The sequence below is a fragment of the Rhinatrema bivittatum genome, chromosome 3 (genome assembly GCF_901001135.1).
Source record: "Rhinatrema bivittatum chromosome 3, aRhiBiv1.1, whole genome shotgun sequence".
NCBI lineage: Eukaryota > Metazoa > Chordata > Amphibia > Gymnophiona > Rhinatrematidae > Rhinatrema > Rhinatrema bivittatum.
In genome coordinates, this window is record NC_042617.1 from 302,718,542 (window position 1) to 302,735,714 (window position 17,173).

General features: G+C 43.1%; 1 protein-coding gene across 1 annotated transcript in view; it reads left to right on the forward strand.

Moving 5' to 3' along the window:
- Nucleotides 1-230: 230 nt before the first annotated feature.
- The window catches only part of ESPL1 (extra spindle pole bodies like 1, separase), a 259,280-nt gene continuing 242,337 nt past the window's right edge, over nucleotides 231-17,173 (forward strand). Inside the window, exons 1-4 of the mRNA XM_029595078.1 lie at nucleotides 231-328; nucleotides 3,842-3,936; nucleotides 4,915-6,006; nucleotides 7,289-7,393. Of these exons, the coding sequence (XP_029450938.1) occupies nucleotides 3,856-3,936; nucleotides 4,915-6,006; nucleotides 7,289-7,393 (1,278 nt within the window). The 5' untranslated portion in view covers nucleotides 231-328; nucleotides 3,842-3,855. The remainder of the gene's footprint in view (nucleotides 329-3,841; nucleotides 3,937-4,914; nucleotides 6,007-7,288; nucleotides 7,394-17,173) is intronic.

Genomic DNA, 17,173 nt, shown 5'->3' on the forward strand with positions numbered 1-17,173 from the left:
CGAGACCGCATCCCAACCCAAAAAAAAGTCAAGCCAGGTCACAGAACAAATACATACTATTATGACCAATGAATAATCATTCTACTTATCCTGACAACTAGCTCTGCTATGGGAGCCACGAGAAGCTCAGATGTGCAAAGCCAGCCCGAAGTAAACCACAGTCCCCGGCATGCCGAGCGCCCAGCGCGATGACGTCCTTCAGAGAGCGGTCCGTCTGATTGGTTACTGGTCTATTTTTGAACGGGCCGGAAGCGCGAGTCGGCTTAATCCTAAACGGCTGGATGCGTGAGATTCTTCCGTATTGCGAGAAGGGGAGTAAGGGCAGCGGGTGAGTGGGGGTCCGGGCATCTCTTATTCCGCTAGTTCCCCCCCCCCTCTAACATATTCGCTAGAATAGACGCACTAGTGTTGTGAAAGATTTTGCCCCTTCCATTCATAGTTTGTTCATATGTGTCTGAATGTGTGTATGTTTTGGTTTATTTCTCTAAATATTTACACTTTTAAAGACACCTAATTCAAGTTTTTATTTTTTAATGGAAGCTTTTTTTTTATTAACTATATGTGAAGGATAGCCGTTGATTTTATTTTTGTATTGCATTTATGTTCTGAAACATTCAACCAATTTGATCAGTGCTGATTACAATGATCTAGTTCCCCCAGCCATTGGTTATGTTCACGATAGGCTGAATTTAGGTCGTTGGGGCAATGCCCATGGTTGCTAGAGCCTCTGATAACTAGTGCAATTTAACTTGCTTATTGGCAGGGACTGTAGATAATGTACATCTTTGAGGACTCCTGGTGCACATTGACTCAGTACTAGTGCTAGAGTATTAGCTGCCCTAGGCAGATCTTATGCCCCCAGTCCCCTCCCAAATAACTTACTGGTGGCAGCTCCAGCACATTGCTCTTTTCTTTGGCAGCATCGGCTTTGGCACAACACAGCCTCAATTTCCACACTCTGGCTAGCATCACCTCTCCCTCCCCTTGCCCAATATATCTTCATCCTTTTTCAGCATTTTCCTTGCTTTTCCTTCCACTTCATGCTTAGTAATGCTAAAGTCACCCCCCCCCCCCCCCATCTCTTTATACAGTGACAGTATTCTTTCTCCACCCACTCATCTGCCCAATACTTTTTCTCAATCCTGCTAATTGCTCAGTATATTTTTGCTTTCAGTACCCTGTCACCTGCTTAGTGCACGTTCTCAATCTTTCACCTGCTCAGTATACATACACTCCCCACCCCCATACCACACTTTTTCTCTCCCCCTCCCCAGCTTGAGATTCTCTTGTCTCTGCCATCACCCCCCACCTGCCTAATACCCTTTCTCCGTGCCTCCAGTTATTCAGCATTCATGTCCCTGTCTCTAACCCTCAAATGTGGAAGCTCCAGGCCTCTTTCTGGTAGGGAGGGCTCTACCAATGGCCCTAGGCCTCTTTTTGATATTTAGTTGCTGCTGAGAGGCTCTGCCAGTGGCACTACCACTAGAACACTTCCTGTTTTTGGTTGCTGGCAGGCTGGGCTCTACCAGCAGCTCCAGGTTTTGTGCTGATAGAACTTTGCCACCCCTAAAACTTTGAAGCACTAACAGGTCGATACAGTACAGTGTGCTCCAGTGGAGCGCACTGTTAACCGGCATTTGGATGCGTGTTTTTGATGCGCTAGCTTTACCCCTTATTCAATAAGGGGTAATAGCATGTCGAAAACGCGTGTCCACCCTCCCCCCCCCCCCCCCCCCCCCCCCCCCGAGACTAATAGTGCCCGCAACTTGCAAATCCATGTTGATGGCCCTATTGGGTATTCCTGTGCGATTCAGTAAGTAAAACGTGCAGCCAAGCCGCACATTTTACTTTAAGAAATTAGCGCCTACCCAAAGGTAGGTGTTAATTTCTGCTGGCACCGGGGAAGTGCACAGAAAAGCAGTAAAAACTGCTTTTCTGTGCACCTGCCGACTTAATATCATAGAGATATTAAGTCGGAGGCCCCAAAAGCTAAAAAAAGCTAAAAATAAAAAAAAAAATTTAAAATGGGCCTGTGGCTCGCGGATTGAAAACCAGATGCTCAATTTTGCTGGCGTCCGGTTTTCAAACCCGTGGCTGTCGGCGGGTTTGAGAACCGATGCCGGCAAAATTGAGTGTCGGCTGTCAAATTTGCTGACAGCCACCGCTTCTGTCAAAAAAGAGGAGCTAGGGACGCACTAGTGTCCTTAGCGCCACTTTTTACCGTGGGCCCTAATTTAAATAAATTAAGTTAGTCGCGCGCGCACAGGAGAGTGGCCTGTGTGTGTGCCGGGAGAGCGGGCACTCTCCCGCGTGGTTTAATTTATTTTTTTTTATTTATTTAGAATTTTTATATACCGGCAATCATGAAAACATATCTTGCTGGTTTACATAAAACAGGAGTGCATTATATACATAAAAACTAGAACTGTGGTGACCGAAGGTACAGTTACATTTAACAAGGGTAGCCGAACTTGGAGAAGGATGAAGATAGGTTTAATGTATTGGCCCATAAGTGACTAGTTTTCCTAATGAAGCATTGACCCTGTGTCCACTCCTGAGCCTTCCATTGGGAAGGGGCTTCTTGTACATGTGTATTAAAAATGCTGTAAACTATCTTCCATATCTAGGAAAGTAAACTAAAAAAATTAAACTTGGAACTGATACAGAATGCTGCAGCCCGTTTGGGCATTCCGTTATTTCAGCATTTCCACCTGGTATTGAGGGGATGCCATTGGCTACTGCTGCAATGGAGGATAAAATTCAAAATATTGATAATTTATAGATTACATGACAGGGAAACAAGTTCTTTGAAGTCTTAAGTTACAGAACTGAGCCATGGCATTCATTGTGATCACAAGAAGCAAACTTATTATGTGTGCCTCTGTTAAAGTATTGCAAACTTGGGGCTACCCAGGAAAGAGCATTTTCTTATATAGCTCCCACCTTGTTGCATGCACTTCCTTTGATTTGCATCAGGAAGTTGTCATAAATATTTAGAAAAAAAATTAAAAACACTATTTTTTAATGAGGCATATGGCTTGATCTAGGCTGCTCTTTAAGGTAATTTTATTGATTGTGTAAACATAATGTAAATGTATGACTAATCCACCTCATACATAATTTGTTGAAAAGGTGGAATACAAACATTTTAAACAAAATTGAATAAACCAGTTTGTAGCATTTCCACACTATTACTATTCTGTGTTAAGTCATTTAATATAGCATTGTGCAAAAGACTTTCCTCTCAAGCAGCTTAGCAGTCTTGTATAACCTGGCAGCTATACTACATTTTGAAAGTCTGTGTATCAGCTGCATATTTAACATGGATCCTTGCATAATTAAAACTTTCCAGGCTCTATTTTCATAACTTTTTGTCCTTTCCAAATTCCTTAGCACTTAGAGACATTTAAAGTCTTAGTTTTATCATATAGAGCTGCTCAAATCTGGTCCTTGAGTGCTGCAAACCAGTCTGATTGCCACAATGAACACGAAGGAGATTGATTTGTATGCTTTGCCTCTGTTATATGAAAATACACCTCAAGGATATTTATTGTGAAAACCCTGAAAATCACCAGTTTGGGTGACCTCTGCTATATGAATTGTTTTGGACCTGGGTTAGAAAAAGGGTGATAAAATTGACCCTATTTTTCTTTTGTACTCTTGGGTCCTGAAAAGCAGGATCCAGGAAGGCTAGGGAACTAATTGAAAGGTTATCTCCAATGCTGTTTGGTTTAAGTTTGAAATCTGTTATGAGGCCTGAAAAAGGCAGAATATCAAATGTGTGAAAGATCTCTGGCATAATCTAGTACCTGCCATACTAAGCTTCATATTTCTTGTTTAGTGTCTGAAAGCAAAATGAAGATTCTTAAGGGAGCAGACTTTGTGAAACAAACAAGCACCCAAGAGGCAGCAGAAAAGCTGCTTGCTGATGTAAAGGTGAGAAATGCCTTCCAGGTAGCTTGGCTTTTTCTTAACTGGACTGAATAAAACAGCCCACATCTATTGTTTTGGTGTGATGACTTCTCCTTCTAGCTGTTTGAACCAATACTGGGTTCCTGGTGCCAAGAGCTTTAATTTTCAGTTATCCAGTGACTTTTTTCCTTTATCTTAATAGACTCTTCCCCTATTCTCATGCTGTGTACAGTGCCTTGAAGCTATCTTTAATGAGATGTGTTTAAACTGCTATCCATTGTCTAGTGACTGCAACTGTCGTAGATCTGGGGGCCTATGCATCAGGGCTTTTACTGGAACCTTGCATTGTGGGCTCTAAATGTTGGCTCTCGAGGCTGAGTGTTGTGTCCTTGCATCCCCAGCTGGCTCAGGGTACAAAAGGCTTGATGGAGAATTGACTTTGTACTGTTTGGCAGTGATCAGAACTGTCACTAAGCTGTTGGGTTGACCTAGCCCACGCTATCTAAAAATGAACAATTAAAAAAAAAATTGTTAGTTAGGAAGCTGCTCTTGTGATGGAAACTTTGCTATTTGGTTGTCTGGTGTACTGCATTCTGATCACTACTTTTCACATGCAGCTAGACTAAGGTATAGTGCTGGCTCACTATAGGAAAAATGGAAGCTTCCTATATAACTGTATCAGTTACATGGAAACTGAAGTAAAGTGGTTTCTGATGTTAAATGGAAATGGTGGCACATGAAAAATACAATTAGGAAAAAAAAAAACTAAGTTGGCTGGGAATGAGGCAGGGAGCTTGCATTTTTTCATTTTAACATGAGATATCCATAAGATTAGTGTACACTTTAATTTGTATATTGCATTGGGCAATTCAGTTTTGAAGTGGCAAAGCAATGTCTAAACATGGTTCTTTTAAGAAAGATTCAATTTTTTTATAGTAGGAAAGCAAGCTAGAACACATGACTATATATAACTCCATTGATAACTTTTCAACTTCCTTTTAGGATGTCTTTATTGCCAGCAGCCCAGAGGAGCAGTTGACTGCAGACCAGATTGCTGAGCGCAGGGTGGTATTTGACAGAATACTCCGTGCTTGTAACCAGCATGTTGGGGAAGGCAAACTATGTCCACGGCACTATGAAAGTCTCTTGTACCTAGCAGAGCTGGCATGGCAGGGTTACATGGGAACAGGGCCACAGAGGACTCCATTCTACCTGGAGAAAGTACTCTTCCACTTTATAAAGAACCTCATTGCTCAGGGGTGGTATAATGCATGTGCCAAATTTGCTAATCACTTGTGCAACTCATTGAGGAACTGTGGCTCCTTGAAGATGCATGAAGACCTGTTGAAAGACTATGAGGCGATTGCCAAGAGTGCTTTTAGCATCCTGTGGAAAGGGGCAGAAGGGGTCTTCAGGTCTGAGCAACAGACTTCGGCAGAATGTCGGGAGGCGCTTTGCATCAGGCTGCAGGCTGTCAGTTTCCTCATGCTCCTGGAGGGCACAGGTCCATCTGTGCTGCCTGGTGAGCAGTCTTTCGGGTCTCTCTCTGCTCGTCATGCGTCTGCCGCCTTGGCAATGTTTGAAACCCAGAGCAGCTCTATGACGCAAGAGGAGGCTTGTTTCCAGAGTGATCAAGTTTTCTGCCTTTTGATCCGTCCCTTCATGGAAGGGAGGCAAGATGCTGCACCCTTGACACTAGCCCAGTCCTTTTGTATGATTGAACTCACATTGGAGAGGTGTAGGCGCCTCTGTAGAAGTGGCTGCTTTTCAGAAGGAAAGGAAGCTATTAAGCAAGCCGATTACTACTTCAGAACAGGCAGGCTGAGCCAGAGCTCTGTTGCTCTGGAACTCTGCCGCATTGGTGTAGAACTGCAGGAGACAATGTCAGGCTGTCTTCTGTCCCAGGCTGTTGCTGCTTTGCATCCTGTCCTTGGTGAAGGGGAGGAGCACTGTAGGCTGCTGAGCGGATGCTGCCAGTTTGTGGTCTCGTGCATAAAGAAGAATGATGGCAGATCTTTCTCCCTGGAGGATCTTCTGAGCCTCTTGTCCTTCTTGGAGCTCTATGACCAGCTTCTCAATTGGCAGATGACACAGGTGAGATGTTAAGCTTGGTTGGTCTCTTGTTTTTGTTTTTCTAAGTGCTAGCCCATTTTAATGGGGAAGGATCCAGTCAACCAATCTGAAATTCGGATCCTGACTTGGGTGAGGTGTATTTTTTAATAATTCTCCAAACTCTAAAGTAGGGTGGCCAAAGAACAAGAAGGCACAATATTAAAGCTTTAAGGGTTTGGGGTGCAGGGTCTGTCCATAAGCTGTCAACCTTCCCTCTTCCCCACCAGAGGCTCTTGCTCTTTCAAAATATTCCACGATTGGCACAGTTTCTCTCTTCCCATTGGTGATTTCTTGCCCTGGGTGGGCTCTCACCTGTGCCCCCAAAGTAGTAACTTGTGGGCTGGCACTCCTGATTACTGCTGCACAATGCATGGGATCAGATTTGGCCCTCAAGTTTCAAAAATGTGCACCAGCAGAACCACAATTGTGGATAGACAGGAGTTGAGCATTCTGGGAAGAATGCAAAGCCATACTTTAAAGAGGATTATGTGGCTCTCGTGATAGTGGTTGACCACCCCTGCTATAAAGGGATAAGACATTCCTTTGGAATCCTGAGGACTGGACTTGGGAGGCACTGATTGAGTCAACAAATCTGGCTTTCCAGTTATAAATATTCATGGGATATTGGCATACATGGACAAAAGTTAAAACTTGGTTTGGTTACACTGAAAAATCAGACCTATATTGGGTCTCTGGCTAGAATTTTGAGAAATTACCTTGGATTCCCAGTTAAATAGAAAGTCTCGCACCATTCTAACTATGAAAAACCCTTTAAATTGTCTGTACTTTACCATTTTTCCTTGGATTGTAAAATCATTAGAGAAGGGGTCCAGATAACTTTTTGTTTATAGATGTGGGTATCCTGATCCCTTTATCTTTCACTGAACTTTAGCATTCTCTTGTACTTGATTTTGTGATTTGTTTACTCAGGGCTATGTACACCTCTGCTGCTGCTTGAAATTTTAGGTTATATGCAAGTTGTTACCTCTGTTGTGTAAACTAGCATCTTCTCCTTCTACCCCTGTTTATGTGGCCAGGATGCTTTTAAATAGCCAGTGCAGAGCATATGCGGATATCTATCCTCTTAGACATTGAACGTTTGAGACTGTGGCTCCAGATACTGGGATCCCTAGCAAGTATGAAGATCTGTTTGCACAGCTTGGATGTATTTTGATGACTTAGATTTCTATAGCTGAGCTTTCATCGTGGTATTGCTTTGTTTTAATGGACTTCACTGTATGGCTTTGGTCTTCCTACTTTGCAGCTTCCTGCAGACAGCACAAAGTTGCAGAAGAATCTCAAGCAGCAGCAGTACAACAGTCTCCAGCTCTATACAAATGCTGTTTATAACTTCCTTCAGGATTTCCAGGTACTATAAAAGGGATTATATTTTTAAATGGTATACTGCATTATCTGTAGTTGTAGTATCTTCTAGTGTGGAACCCTTTTTATTTTGTCCAAAACCATTGCAGGGGTCAAACCAGTGAAATCACCTCATTTTCCAGCTGCAGCACCATGTTAATGTTATCTTCCATGATCCACTTCCTTTCCCCACCATATGCTTGCTGTCTAGCAGGTGAAAGTATGCTACAGATTCTCTGCAAAAAAAAAAAATCTTGCAGGCATCTCACCTGTCTAGTTTTGAATCTGCAGCAAGTTTGAAAGGTCTGGGCCTGTGAAGCCATCAGAGGGGAGCAAAGGTCTAGCCTCCAACTCTGGGGTGCAGGAGAAGCAGAGATGGGGATAGTTCCAGTTAACATCTTGACCCATGTACAAGAAAACTCCTATTAGTATGGGAATGCTGGCCTGGTTGAGTAGCAGCTTTCTAGGCCATGGTGCTCTTGAAGATTTATTTTCCCTTGAAGACAAACTTTAGAGTGGTTAGGGTTGGCTTGCCTGACATCTTCACTTGTTGGAAACTGTTCATCTAACTGTAGGGTTGACAACCATTCTCTGGGTTCAGCTACTCACTAATGTATGGAATGACTCTTGCTTGTGTAGGGTGTTTGGGGAAGTCACCTTTTTTTATAAAAGGTTGCATCCATATGCATTAGGGTAATATCCAGTTCCCGAGTTGTAAAGAGGTATGGGAAGATTACACTTACAAGGGAGGTCACACTTTTAAGCACTGCTGGGCACTGAGCTACTCTGCACAGTGTTGGAACACAGGTTCTGGGATGGAATGGGCCTAATCTGTAGGGCCCTAAAGGGATCACTCTCGGAAAGTGTAATCCATACAATCTTTCAAAGTTGAACTTACTGGAAGAAATCAGCCATTAGTATACAGCAGAGTACAAAAAAATCCAAGCAGGAGTTTAGTTCATAAATGAAGTTAGTTTCTTATGCAGATTAAGACCACTTCAAGTGTATGTAGGATTTTCAGATTAAACAAATTGTAGAGAATTGTTCCCTGTACATACCTAGATCAGTCCAGACTACTGGGATTTGCCTCCCTGCCACCAGATGGAGATAGTTTCACTGACACTGTACATAACCCAGTGTGCTACCTGCAGTCCCTCAATGTCTCCAGCAAATGGTAGATGGTATAAAACCCCAATGGGGCTTGAATGCAATGGAATCAGTTCTTCCAGCTTCTGACAGTCTTAACCAATTTCATGAAAATATATCGGATGGTGACACTGCCCAAGTTTATTAGGTCTTCCACTTCAACTACAGATGCATCAATTTAGCTTCACCATGGAGCCTCTACCCAGGGCTTGGGGTATGCATCTACAATTCAAGGTGCAAGGATAGTCACTCCAGGAATCATATTGCCATATCTCCTAGAGCTCACAGCAGTGTCATGCCTCAGGGTTGTGCTGGAAGACTACATTGTGATTTGGTTGTTGGTATGAATCATATGCTGAGAATGTATTTCAACAAACAAGAGGACATGAAACCTTAGCTATGTGGAATTGGACAAATCTACCATGCTACCCTCCAGGCTGTCTACCTTAGAATTGCAAATGGAGGCAGCAGACTCTAGAGTTTTCCAACACAAATGGGCTCTTTCTCAGTCACAATCTGTTGTGGTTTGGGCTAGCCTTGGATAAATCTATTCGCAACAGAATAGGAAGACCAGTTTCTGCTTTTTCTACTCAAGCTGCTACAAGGAAACACAGAATGCGTCCTAGTTTCTTGGTCCCAAGGGCTTCTGTATGCTTTTCCTCCAATCCCACTCATAGCAAGAACAGTACAGAAATGTGTGAGATGGAGCCAAGATAATAGCCCCAGCATGACCCAGACAACCATGGTATGCATCTCATTCAACTTTCAGAGCCCCAATGAAGTTTAGGAACAGATCCCCCCCCCCCTAAGGAGGGAGGGTTACTCCTCCATCCCTTGCATCCTTCTCTCAATCTCACAGCATGGAAATTGTGTACTCAGCCCTAGCAGGCTTCCATTTTTCATCGGAGGTCAGACATAGTTTCAGTAAGGAAACATCCACTCTGTAATTTCTTCAAATAAAAATACTGCATGGTGTGAATGTTCCACAAACCTAGGTTACTGATAGATTATCTTCACTACCTTTTCAACAAAGGTCTTCACATCTTCCATTCAAGTGTACCTGAGTGCTATATCCCTGAGGGAAATTCCATATCACACATCCTCTCATTTCTCAATTCATGAAGGGATTTCTGCATTTATGGCCCCCTTGCAGAAACCTCCTGTTCCTTGATGTTATAGTTCTGTAGGGACTGATGGAGCCATCTTTCAAACTCTTGGATAATGCCACACTAACTTTCCTAACCTGTAAAGTCTTTTTAGTGGCTACATTAGTAAGAAAAGTGAACTGCAGGCACTACTGCACTTCCCTTACAATTTTTCCATGATAGTGAACCCTGCCAAAGGTTGCTTCCACCTTTCACATCAGTCAATTATGCTTCCCACATTTTTCCAAAACCACAAACATTTATTTTTTTCTATACCAATGTTCAATCAGACATCACACCGGTTTAGTGACAGGTTCTATAAGAAGCTTATTTTACATTGAAACCTTTTAACATATGTAACAATATAAATTGTGGGGTAATAGTTATTTCCCTAGCTCTCTGGATAGCCTATTTACATTGATTCTTTTTACAAGAATGTAACAACTTGTGGAGTAAACATGAGGAAACTGCATTCTCTGGACTGCAAGAGGACCGTGGCCTAATATAAAGTGAACACAAAGACATAGAAAATCCTTTAAGCTTTTCAGCCTTATAACCCAAACAATTAGGAATGCAAGTGGCAAAACGCGCTCTCAAATCCTGTAAACAGTTATGCAAAGTAATCCCTTTGTCTCATCCTGTAAAAGCACATCAAGTTAGAGCAACAGCTTTCTTTGTGCATCTGGAAAATGTGCCCCTTGAAGACATCTCCAAAGTGGCCACATGGTCGTCCATCCATACATTCACATCGTGCTGTTGCCTAGGTGAACAGGCAAACTAGTAAGAGCAGTATTGTACCATCTTTCATCCAGATGTCCACAGAGGAGTCTGGGTTGGGGGGGAACACATGGCTGGCTTCTCTACCAAAGTATTTTTGTTCACAATCCTCAGCTTGGGATTCCCCATTCAGCATTGCTAATTCAGCCTGCTTATTAGCGGATAAAAGTACATTTGCTTTCTGTAAAGCGTTTTCTATCGTTAGCCATGTGTTCCTGCCCTTCCTCCCTGGACAGCATCTCTAGACACTATGGATGTTTTTGCTTTGATATGAACAGAGGAGGCTTCTGGAAGGTGCAGGAATTACTGCACATGCCCAGTAGGGCAAAAAGCCTTGAGACAGCTTGCCTAATGCTGCCCTGATGTCACCCATTCAGCATGGCTAATTCATCCTGCTATCTACAGAAAAGTTTGTGGTAAACTTATATTCTGACTTTTGGAAATGTTCCTCTGACATGCAGCAAAATAGATATCTATGCCCTCTCTCTTCTATGGCTTTCTTGCCTCATTTGGGTCCTTCTTGCCCAGGAATGTATGGCCATTGGTTATGGGAGTTTGGGGCAAGACAAGACCCTGAATACTTGGTGTCTGCCAGATGAGCCACAGATTAAACAATCCTCTCCCTCCCCAAGGGCTCATATCAGGTCACAGGCTGCCAGACTTTAGACTATTTTATTTAAGTCTTTTACCTGACCTTCCTAATTCAGGGCAGAGTACAAATAAACATAATTGTTAAATATTGTACAATATTTAACAAACTGCAAACATAAGATGTTACATAAACATCCTACCAGATCACAAAAATATTTAGTATGGAGATAAATCTAATAGTGTTACATATTCAACATGTTTCTATAGACAGTGAATCACACAATCTTAGTCTTAACCATAATAGTGAGCCATCCTTGGTGAAGCAACTTGCTGATTAACTACCTTTGTAATTGAATTAATGCTCTAAACTTATTTTACTGCTTTAATTGACTTTAGTGTAAACTGCTTTGTGACTGTATAGCTGCAAAAGGAATATCAAAAATTAAACTAAATTCACAGGGAGAACAGTCTTGGCAAAGCTGAGTTCCTCCCTCCAAATCCTCCTCATTCAGTCAGACCAGTCCAGACGAATGGGTTATGCTCACTGATCAGCAGATGGACAGACTAACAGGTCTGTGCTGTCACTCCTTTATGCATCTGTGCTGACCTGAGCCTGCTAGTTAGCTATCTCCAGAAGATGGTAGGCAAGCATCTTGTGCTGTGGGCTGAACAGAATACCAAGACTGGAGGCAGCTCTTGAGTTGAGACAAGTTTCTTACTCCCTCAATTGAGCAAGCCCCCTGCTGAAATGAGGCAGCTCCTGAGGTGAAAGCCTAGTGTTCTCCCTGTTGAGCAGAGGCTTTCAGGGGTCTTGAGGGTTTAGGCTGTTTCTCTTGCTTTATTCCCTCTTCTGTTCTCTTTAAATCTTTAGCTTTCTGAGGGGAAGAAAGTTTAAAAAAAAAAAAAAAAAAAAAAAAAATAGTAGCAGAGTGTTCAGTAACTATAATCTGATGACTTGTTTCCAATAGCAAGGATCCTGGGTGAGTTGCTAAAGCTGTACCTGGGTTTTTTGTTTAGCAGTTTTTGAGTGCTGGGACTGCTGAAGATGGTAACAGCAACTTCTGCACAGCATGGGAAGAAAACCATTGCATGTAATCTGAGAGGTGCAGTTTGAGGGAATTTCAAAGTTGTGCCATAGTTAGAGGGGACTTGAAGAGGAGCAATCTTGTTGCTTCAGGCGGGGAAAGGTATCAGCAAAAGGCTGTCGACTCTGCAATTGCAGTCAGTCCTGATTTTAAACTGGCAACAATGTCTTAACTGCAAGGTATCAAAGGAGATCTGAGATCTGTTACTCTGGCAGCCTTGAGCAGATGGTCTGCAATGAATTTTGTAAGCAGCTTCTACTCACTTTCCACTAGATGCTTCCGCCTGGATTTGGACCATGGTTTCTAAGATTGTGAAATACAGCAGGTATTTACTTTGGATCAGGGACCTGACCCTGGAACTGCTTCAACCCTACCCTCCTACAGAATTGGCAGGTGGCTAAGGAAGAAAATACAGAAAGTGTCAGTGAGGAACACATTTTTGGTTGAGTCTTATGGATTTTAATGAGTTCCACAAGGAAATAGTGAGGGAGAGTTGAAAGAAGGGAACATCCTCCCGAGGATAGTACATCTGTATCTCCTAATGGAAGAGATTGCATCCCTGATTGCCCAATGCCTGTGTACATTAACTATTAAAGGATAAAATGGCAAGGGCAACCACTTCTTCCACTGAAATAGTATCATTTTCATCAGATTGCCAAACCTCAGCAATCTGCTTCGGGCTGAAGGACTGTTTTTTGTTTTACTTTATATAGTCCGTAGGGAAGGCGGCTCTCCTGTTGGAGGCTAAGACCCCTGAGATGGGAGGTATCTCAAAGGAGGATACATATGACCTTGGACAGGGAAATGAGGGAGGGGACGAGGAGGGGGGTTTACTATCCATGAGCTCTTTGGGGATATATTGTTGCCTGTCTAGACATGATCATGTACACTTGGGGGGTGCTTGTACCCATATGCGGGTTTTCTTATTGGTAGGCTGATTCCACCCATGGCCCTGCTTATTTGGTCCCTTAATGTTAAGGGACTCAATACACCTACCAAACACCAATTGTTGCAGCGTGACCTACACCGGCAACATATTGATATTGCACTGCTCCAGGAAACACATACACGTAAACACCACAAGCACTTGCTGACCTTTAGGGGCTACCCAACTTCTTACTTTGCCGCTAGTACCAAGGCATGCAGGTACGTTGGGGTGGGTATTCTCATAGCCAATCATGTCATATCTGATTACAAAGCACACATTGCTGACCCACAAGGATGCTATCCACTCCTCAAACTTCAAATTGATAAACTCTATACTATTAACATCTATGCCCCTAACATAGACCAGAAGCATTTTTTCCACTCTTTACTGGAACTCCTCACTGCCTTTGAGGGTCTGTTAATATGGGGTGGGGACCATAATGTCGTACGCAACCCCAGGATTGATACCTCAAATTACAGAAGTGCGGGAGGTTGGAAGGCTACAGCAGAGCTCTCCCACCTTATGCATGATTGGAGTCTCATTGACATTTGGTGGCACCGAAACCCCACTTCCAGAACTTACACGTTCTACTCTAACCCACACAATACATAACTCCTGGATTGATTTTGTATTAGTTGACAAAGGAATACAAAATAAAGTCCTGGATATGGGTATTGGGGACATCCCAGTGTGGATCCATGTCTTACTAGCCAATATGGATACTGGCATACGCTTTTGGAAACTGAGAGGACATCTTGCATGATCCTATGCATAGTAAAGACCTTTTAGACCACTTACGGGAATATTTTCAGATAAATAAGGGTTCGGTTAAAGCAGCGAGCACCTTGTGGGAAGGTTCTAAGGTGGTTGAGAGGACGGCTTATAGCTTTGACATCTGCTTTACGGAAGCAGAGAGCAGCGGCGTGTTACACTATTGCGCTCAATCGCTACCCTCACACACTTGCATTCTACTCTAAATTCCAAAAATCTATCTAAGTTGCGAGCTGCTCGATCTGAATTGAATGTTAGATGCAGCACAAATCGCCTATGACTTGGATCGTACTAGGCAATGTTATTTTGAAGGCCATAATAAGGCGGGTAAAGTCCTTGCACAACAATTGAAAAGACACATACTTCAGTCTAACGTAGCTAAGATTAAGACACAGCAAGGGGATATATTAACCACCACCAAGGACATACAGGACTGTTTTACTTCCTTTTATACTTCCCTGTATCGTAGAGATCAGGCTATAACACCCACACAGGTAGACAATTATTTACAATCCATTATATTGCCTAGCCTTACTAAATCCCAACAAAGATTTCTAGACAGCCCTATCCATATTTTAGAAGTACAAGCCGCTATTAAAGACCTTAAGACGGGCAAATCACCGGGACTTGATGGTTTCACTGGGGGCTACTATAAAAAGTATTGTATGCAATTAGCAGGATATCTTGCTGACTATTTTAATGGGCTACTTGAAGGAGATTCCCTACCCCTTCACTCCAATGTAGCTGGCATTTCAGTGTTACTAAAGCCGGGGAGGGACCCTACTCAGTGGGGGTCCTATCAACCTATTTCATTGCTAAACGTAAACTTAAAGATTCTGGCTAAAATATTAGCATCTCGACTTAACTCCTACCTTCCACAATTAGTGCATAATGATCAGGTGGGCTTCATCCCCAATAGAATGGCGGCCGATAATGTTAGAAAAGTTACTGATGCCCTCTGGTGGGCTAAGACGACAAAGGTACCTTTAGTATTGCTAGCTATTGACGCAGAGAAAGCCTTTGACCTCGTTCATTGGGATTTCCTATTTGCTACTCTGGAAAAGATGTCTTTTGGCCCTGGGTTCCTCCGATGGATCCAATGTCTATATAAGGATCCCGGTGCTAGGATAAAGGTTAATGGGGGCTATAGAGAACTCTTCCCAGTTCAATGTGGAACACGACAGGGCTGCCCATTGTCTCCCCTTTTTGCTTTATTTCTGGAACCCCTGGCCACTCGAATTTGAGACTCCGCCTAGTCACAGGAATCCCATTAGGAACTTCTCAGATGAAAATCTCACTCTTTGCCGACGACATCCTCCTCGCCCTAACTAATCCCATGACATCCATCGGGGAAGTCACTGAGGAGTTTCAGGCCTTTAGTACAGTTTCTGGTTTCAAAATTAATATGGATAAAACAGTTACTAAACATTTCAGTACCCCAGATGCATTTTCTACTCTGACGCACTACCCTTTTAAGATTGCACATACCTTTCTGTGAAATATTTTGGGATCCATATCTGCACTGAGACTAATGATTTATTCTGCCTCAATTTTATACCATTGCTACAAGGAGTACGAAGGGATCTTCAAAAATGGGACAGAGAACAGTACTCGTGGCTGGGTCGTGTAGCTATTATAAAAATGAATATATTACCCCGGTTTTTATATTTCATACCATTCCTATCTTCATATCCTCAACTATACTGCGTTCTTGGCAAAAAATCTTATTTGACTTTATTTGGCGCAAGCGACCCCCCCCCAGGGTCTCTAGAAGACTGTTAGGTTATATCGACCCCAGGGTAAGGGAGGACTGGGTGTTCCCAATTTGGAGTGGCTTCATGTAGCAGCCCAACTCACAGCTATCCCTGATATACATAGGAGGAGATCCCCTAAACAATGGGTACTCTTTGAGGAGAAGGTTTTTGGGGGCCCAGCACTACATACCCTGTTTTGGCAACCACATCGTACTTGGCTACAGAATGGGACAAGGACAACAGCGCTGGATACTACGTTGCGCTTATGGGGGAAAAAGAAGAGAAAACTGGCTGGAGACCGGGAGTATTCACATAACCAGTCTTTATCACCACTCCCATTTCCCTGCGGGGCGCTCAAACAATGTTCCAAACCTGGCAAGCAAGACATACACCGTATTGAGCATTTACTCAAGGGCAGTACCTTGATGACTTGGAGGGACATATAAACCCTGTATAAACTTCCTGCCATGGACTTAGCGGGAAGCCAAGTGCTGCATTTTCTTCGCACCCCAGCAATCTCAGCACTCCAGAGGGACAAATCTGATTTAGAGACTTATTGCACAGTGATAAAATTCGTGGCATAATTTCCAAACTTTATGCACTCTTACTGGGACCTTCGGATACTCCCTTCTCGCATACCAGACACTGGGAGTCTGACTTGGGACTGCAACTGACAACCAAGGACTGGTCAAAAATTTACCAGCAGGCCCGTACTTGCTTGGTATCGGCCTCCTTCCAGGAGAATTGTTAAAATGATTACGTGCTGGTATCTCACTCCACAAACCCTACATCAGTGCTATCCCCAATTAGATGCCACCTGCTGGAGAGGCTGTGGACATACAGGCACCTTTTTTCATATATGGTGGTCTTGCCCTAAGGTACAGGTTTTGTGGAGCGCTACAGCACAATGGATCGAAAGTATATTGGGAATACAGCACAGACTGGACGCTGCCTTTATGCTCCTCCACCACACCCCACCAGCCTTAAACAAGACTCATGCACGTTTTTGTCACAAAGTCTTTATTGTGACTAGACTAGCGCTTGCTAGATTCTGGAAACAGGAGCTACCGTCTTTAAGGCTGATACAGCAGAAAGTGCATTTTTTTTTGTAAGATGGCGGCTATTACAGCAGAGCTTCACACAACTTCCCCACAATTCCGAGAGGTTTGGGACCCATACCTGCAATGGGAAAAACAAGCGATGCAGGCACTGAACTTATTCTCAAACTGTTTCTGGTGTCCTTAGGTGTTACCTTGTCCTTTTTCTTCTTGTGATAACCCTCCCTGTATGGCCTATTCAGTATTTTCACCTCCAGTACACGGGTAATTTGTTTACATATTTCCGATATTGTCTATTGTTATAGCTAATGAGCTCATGGATATGGGTGGGGGGTTGGGAAACAGGAGGGGGGGTTAGCTTGAACTCTTGTACTGCTTCACAGTTTTGTATTTTCTATTGCTGTTTTGGGTAACTAAAACTAATAAAACTAAAGTTACAATTCCCAGGACAGGTTTTTGACTGGGTCATAAGCGTGGTCCAGTGACCCATCTCTGGGGCAATGGATCCACCAGTGGCCCAGTGTATACTTAG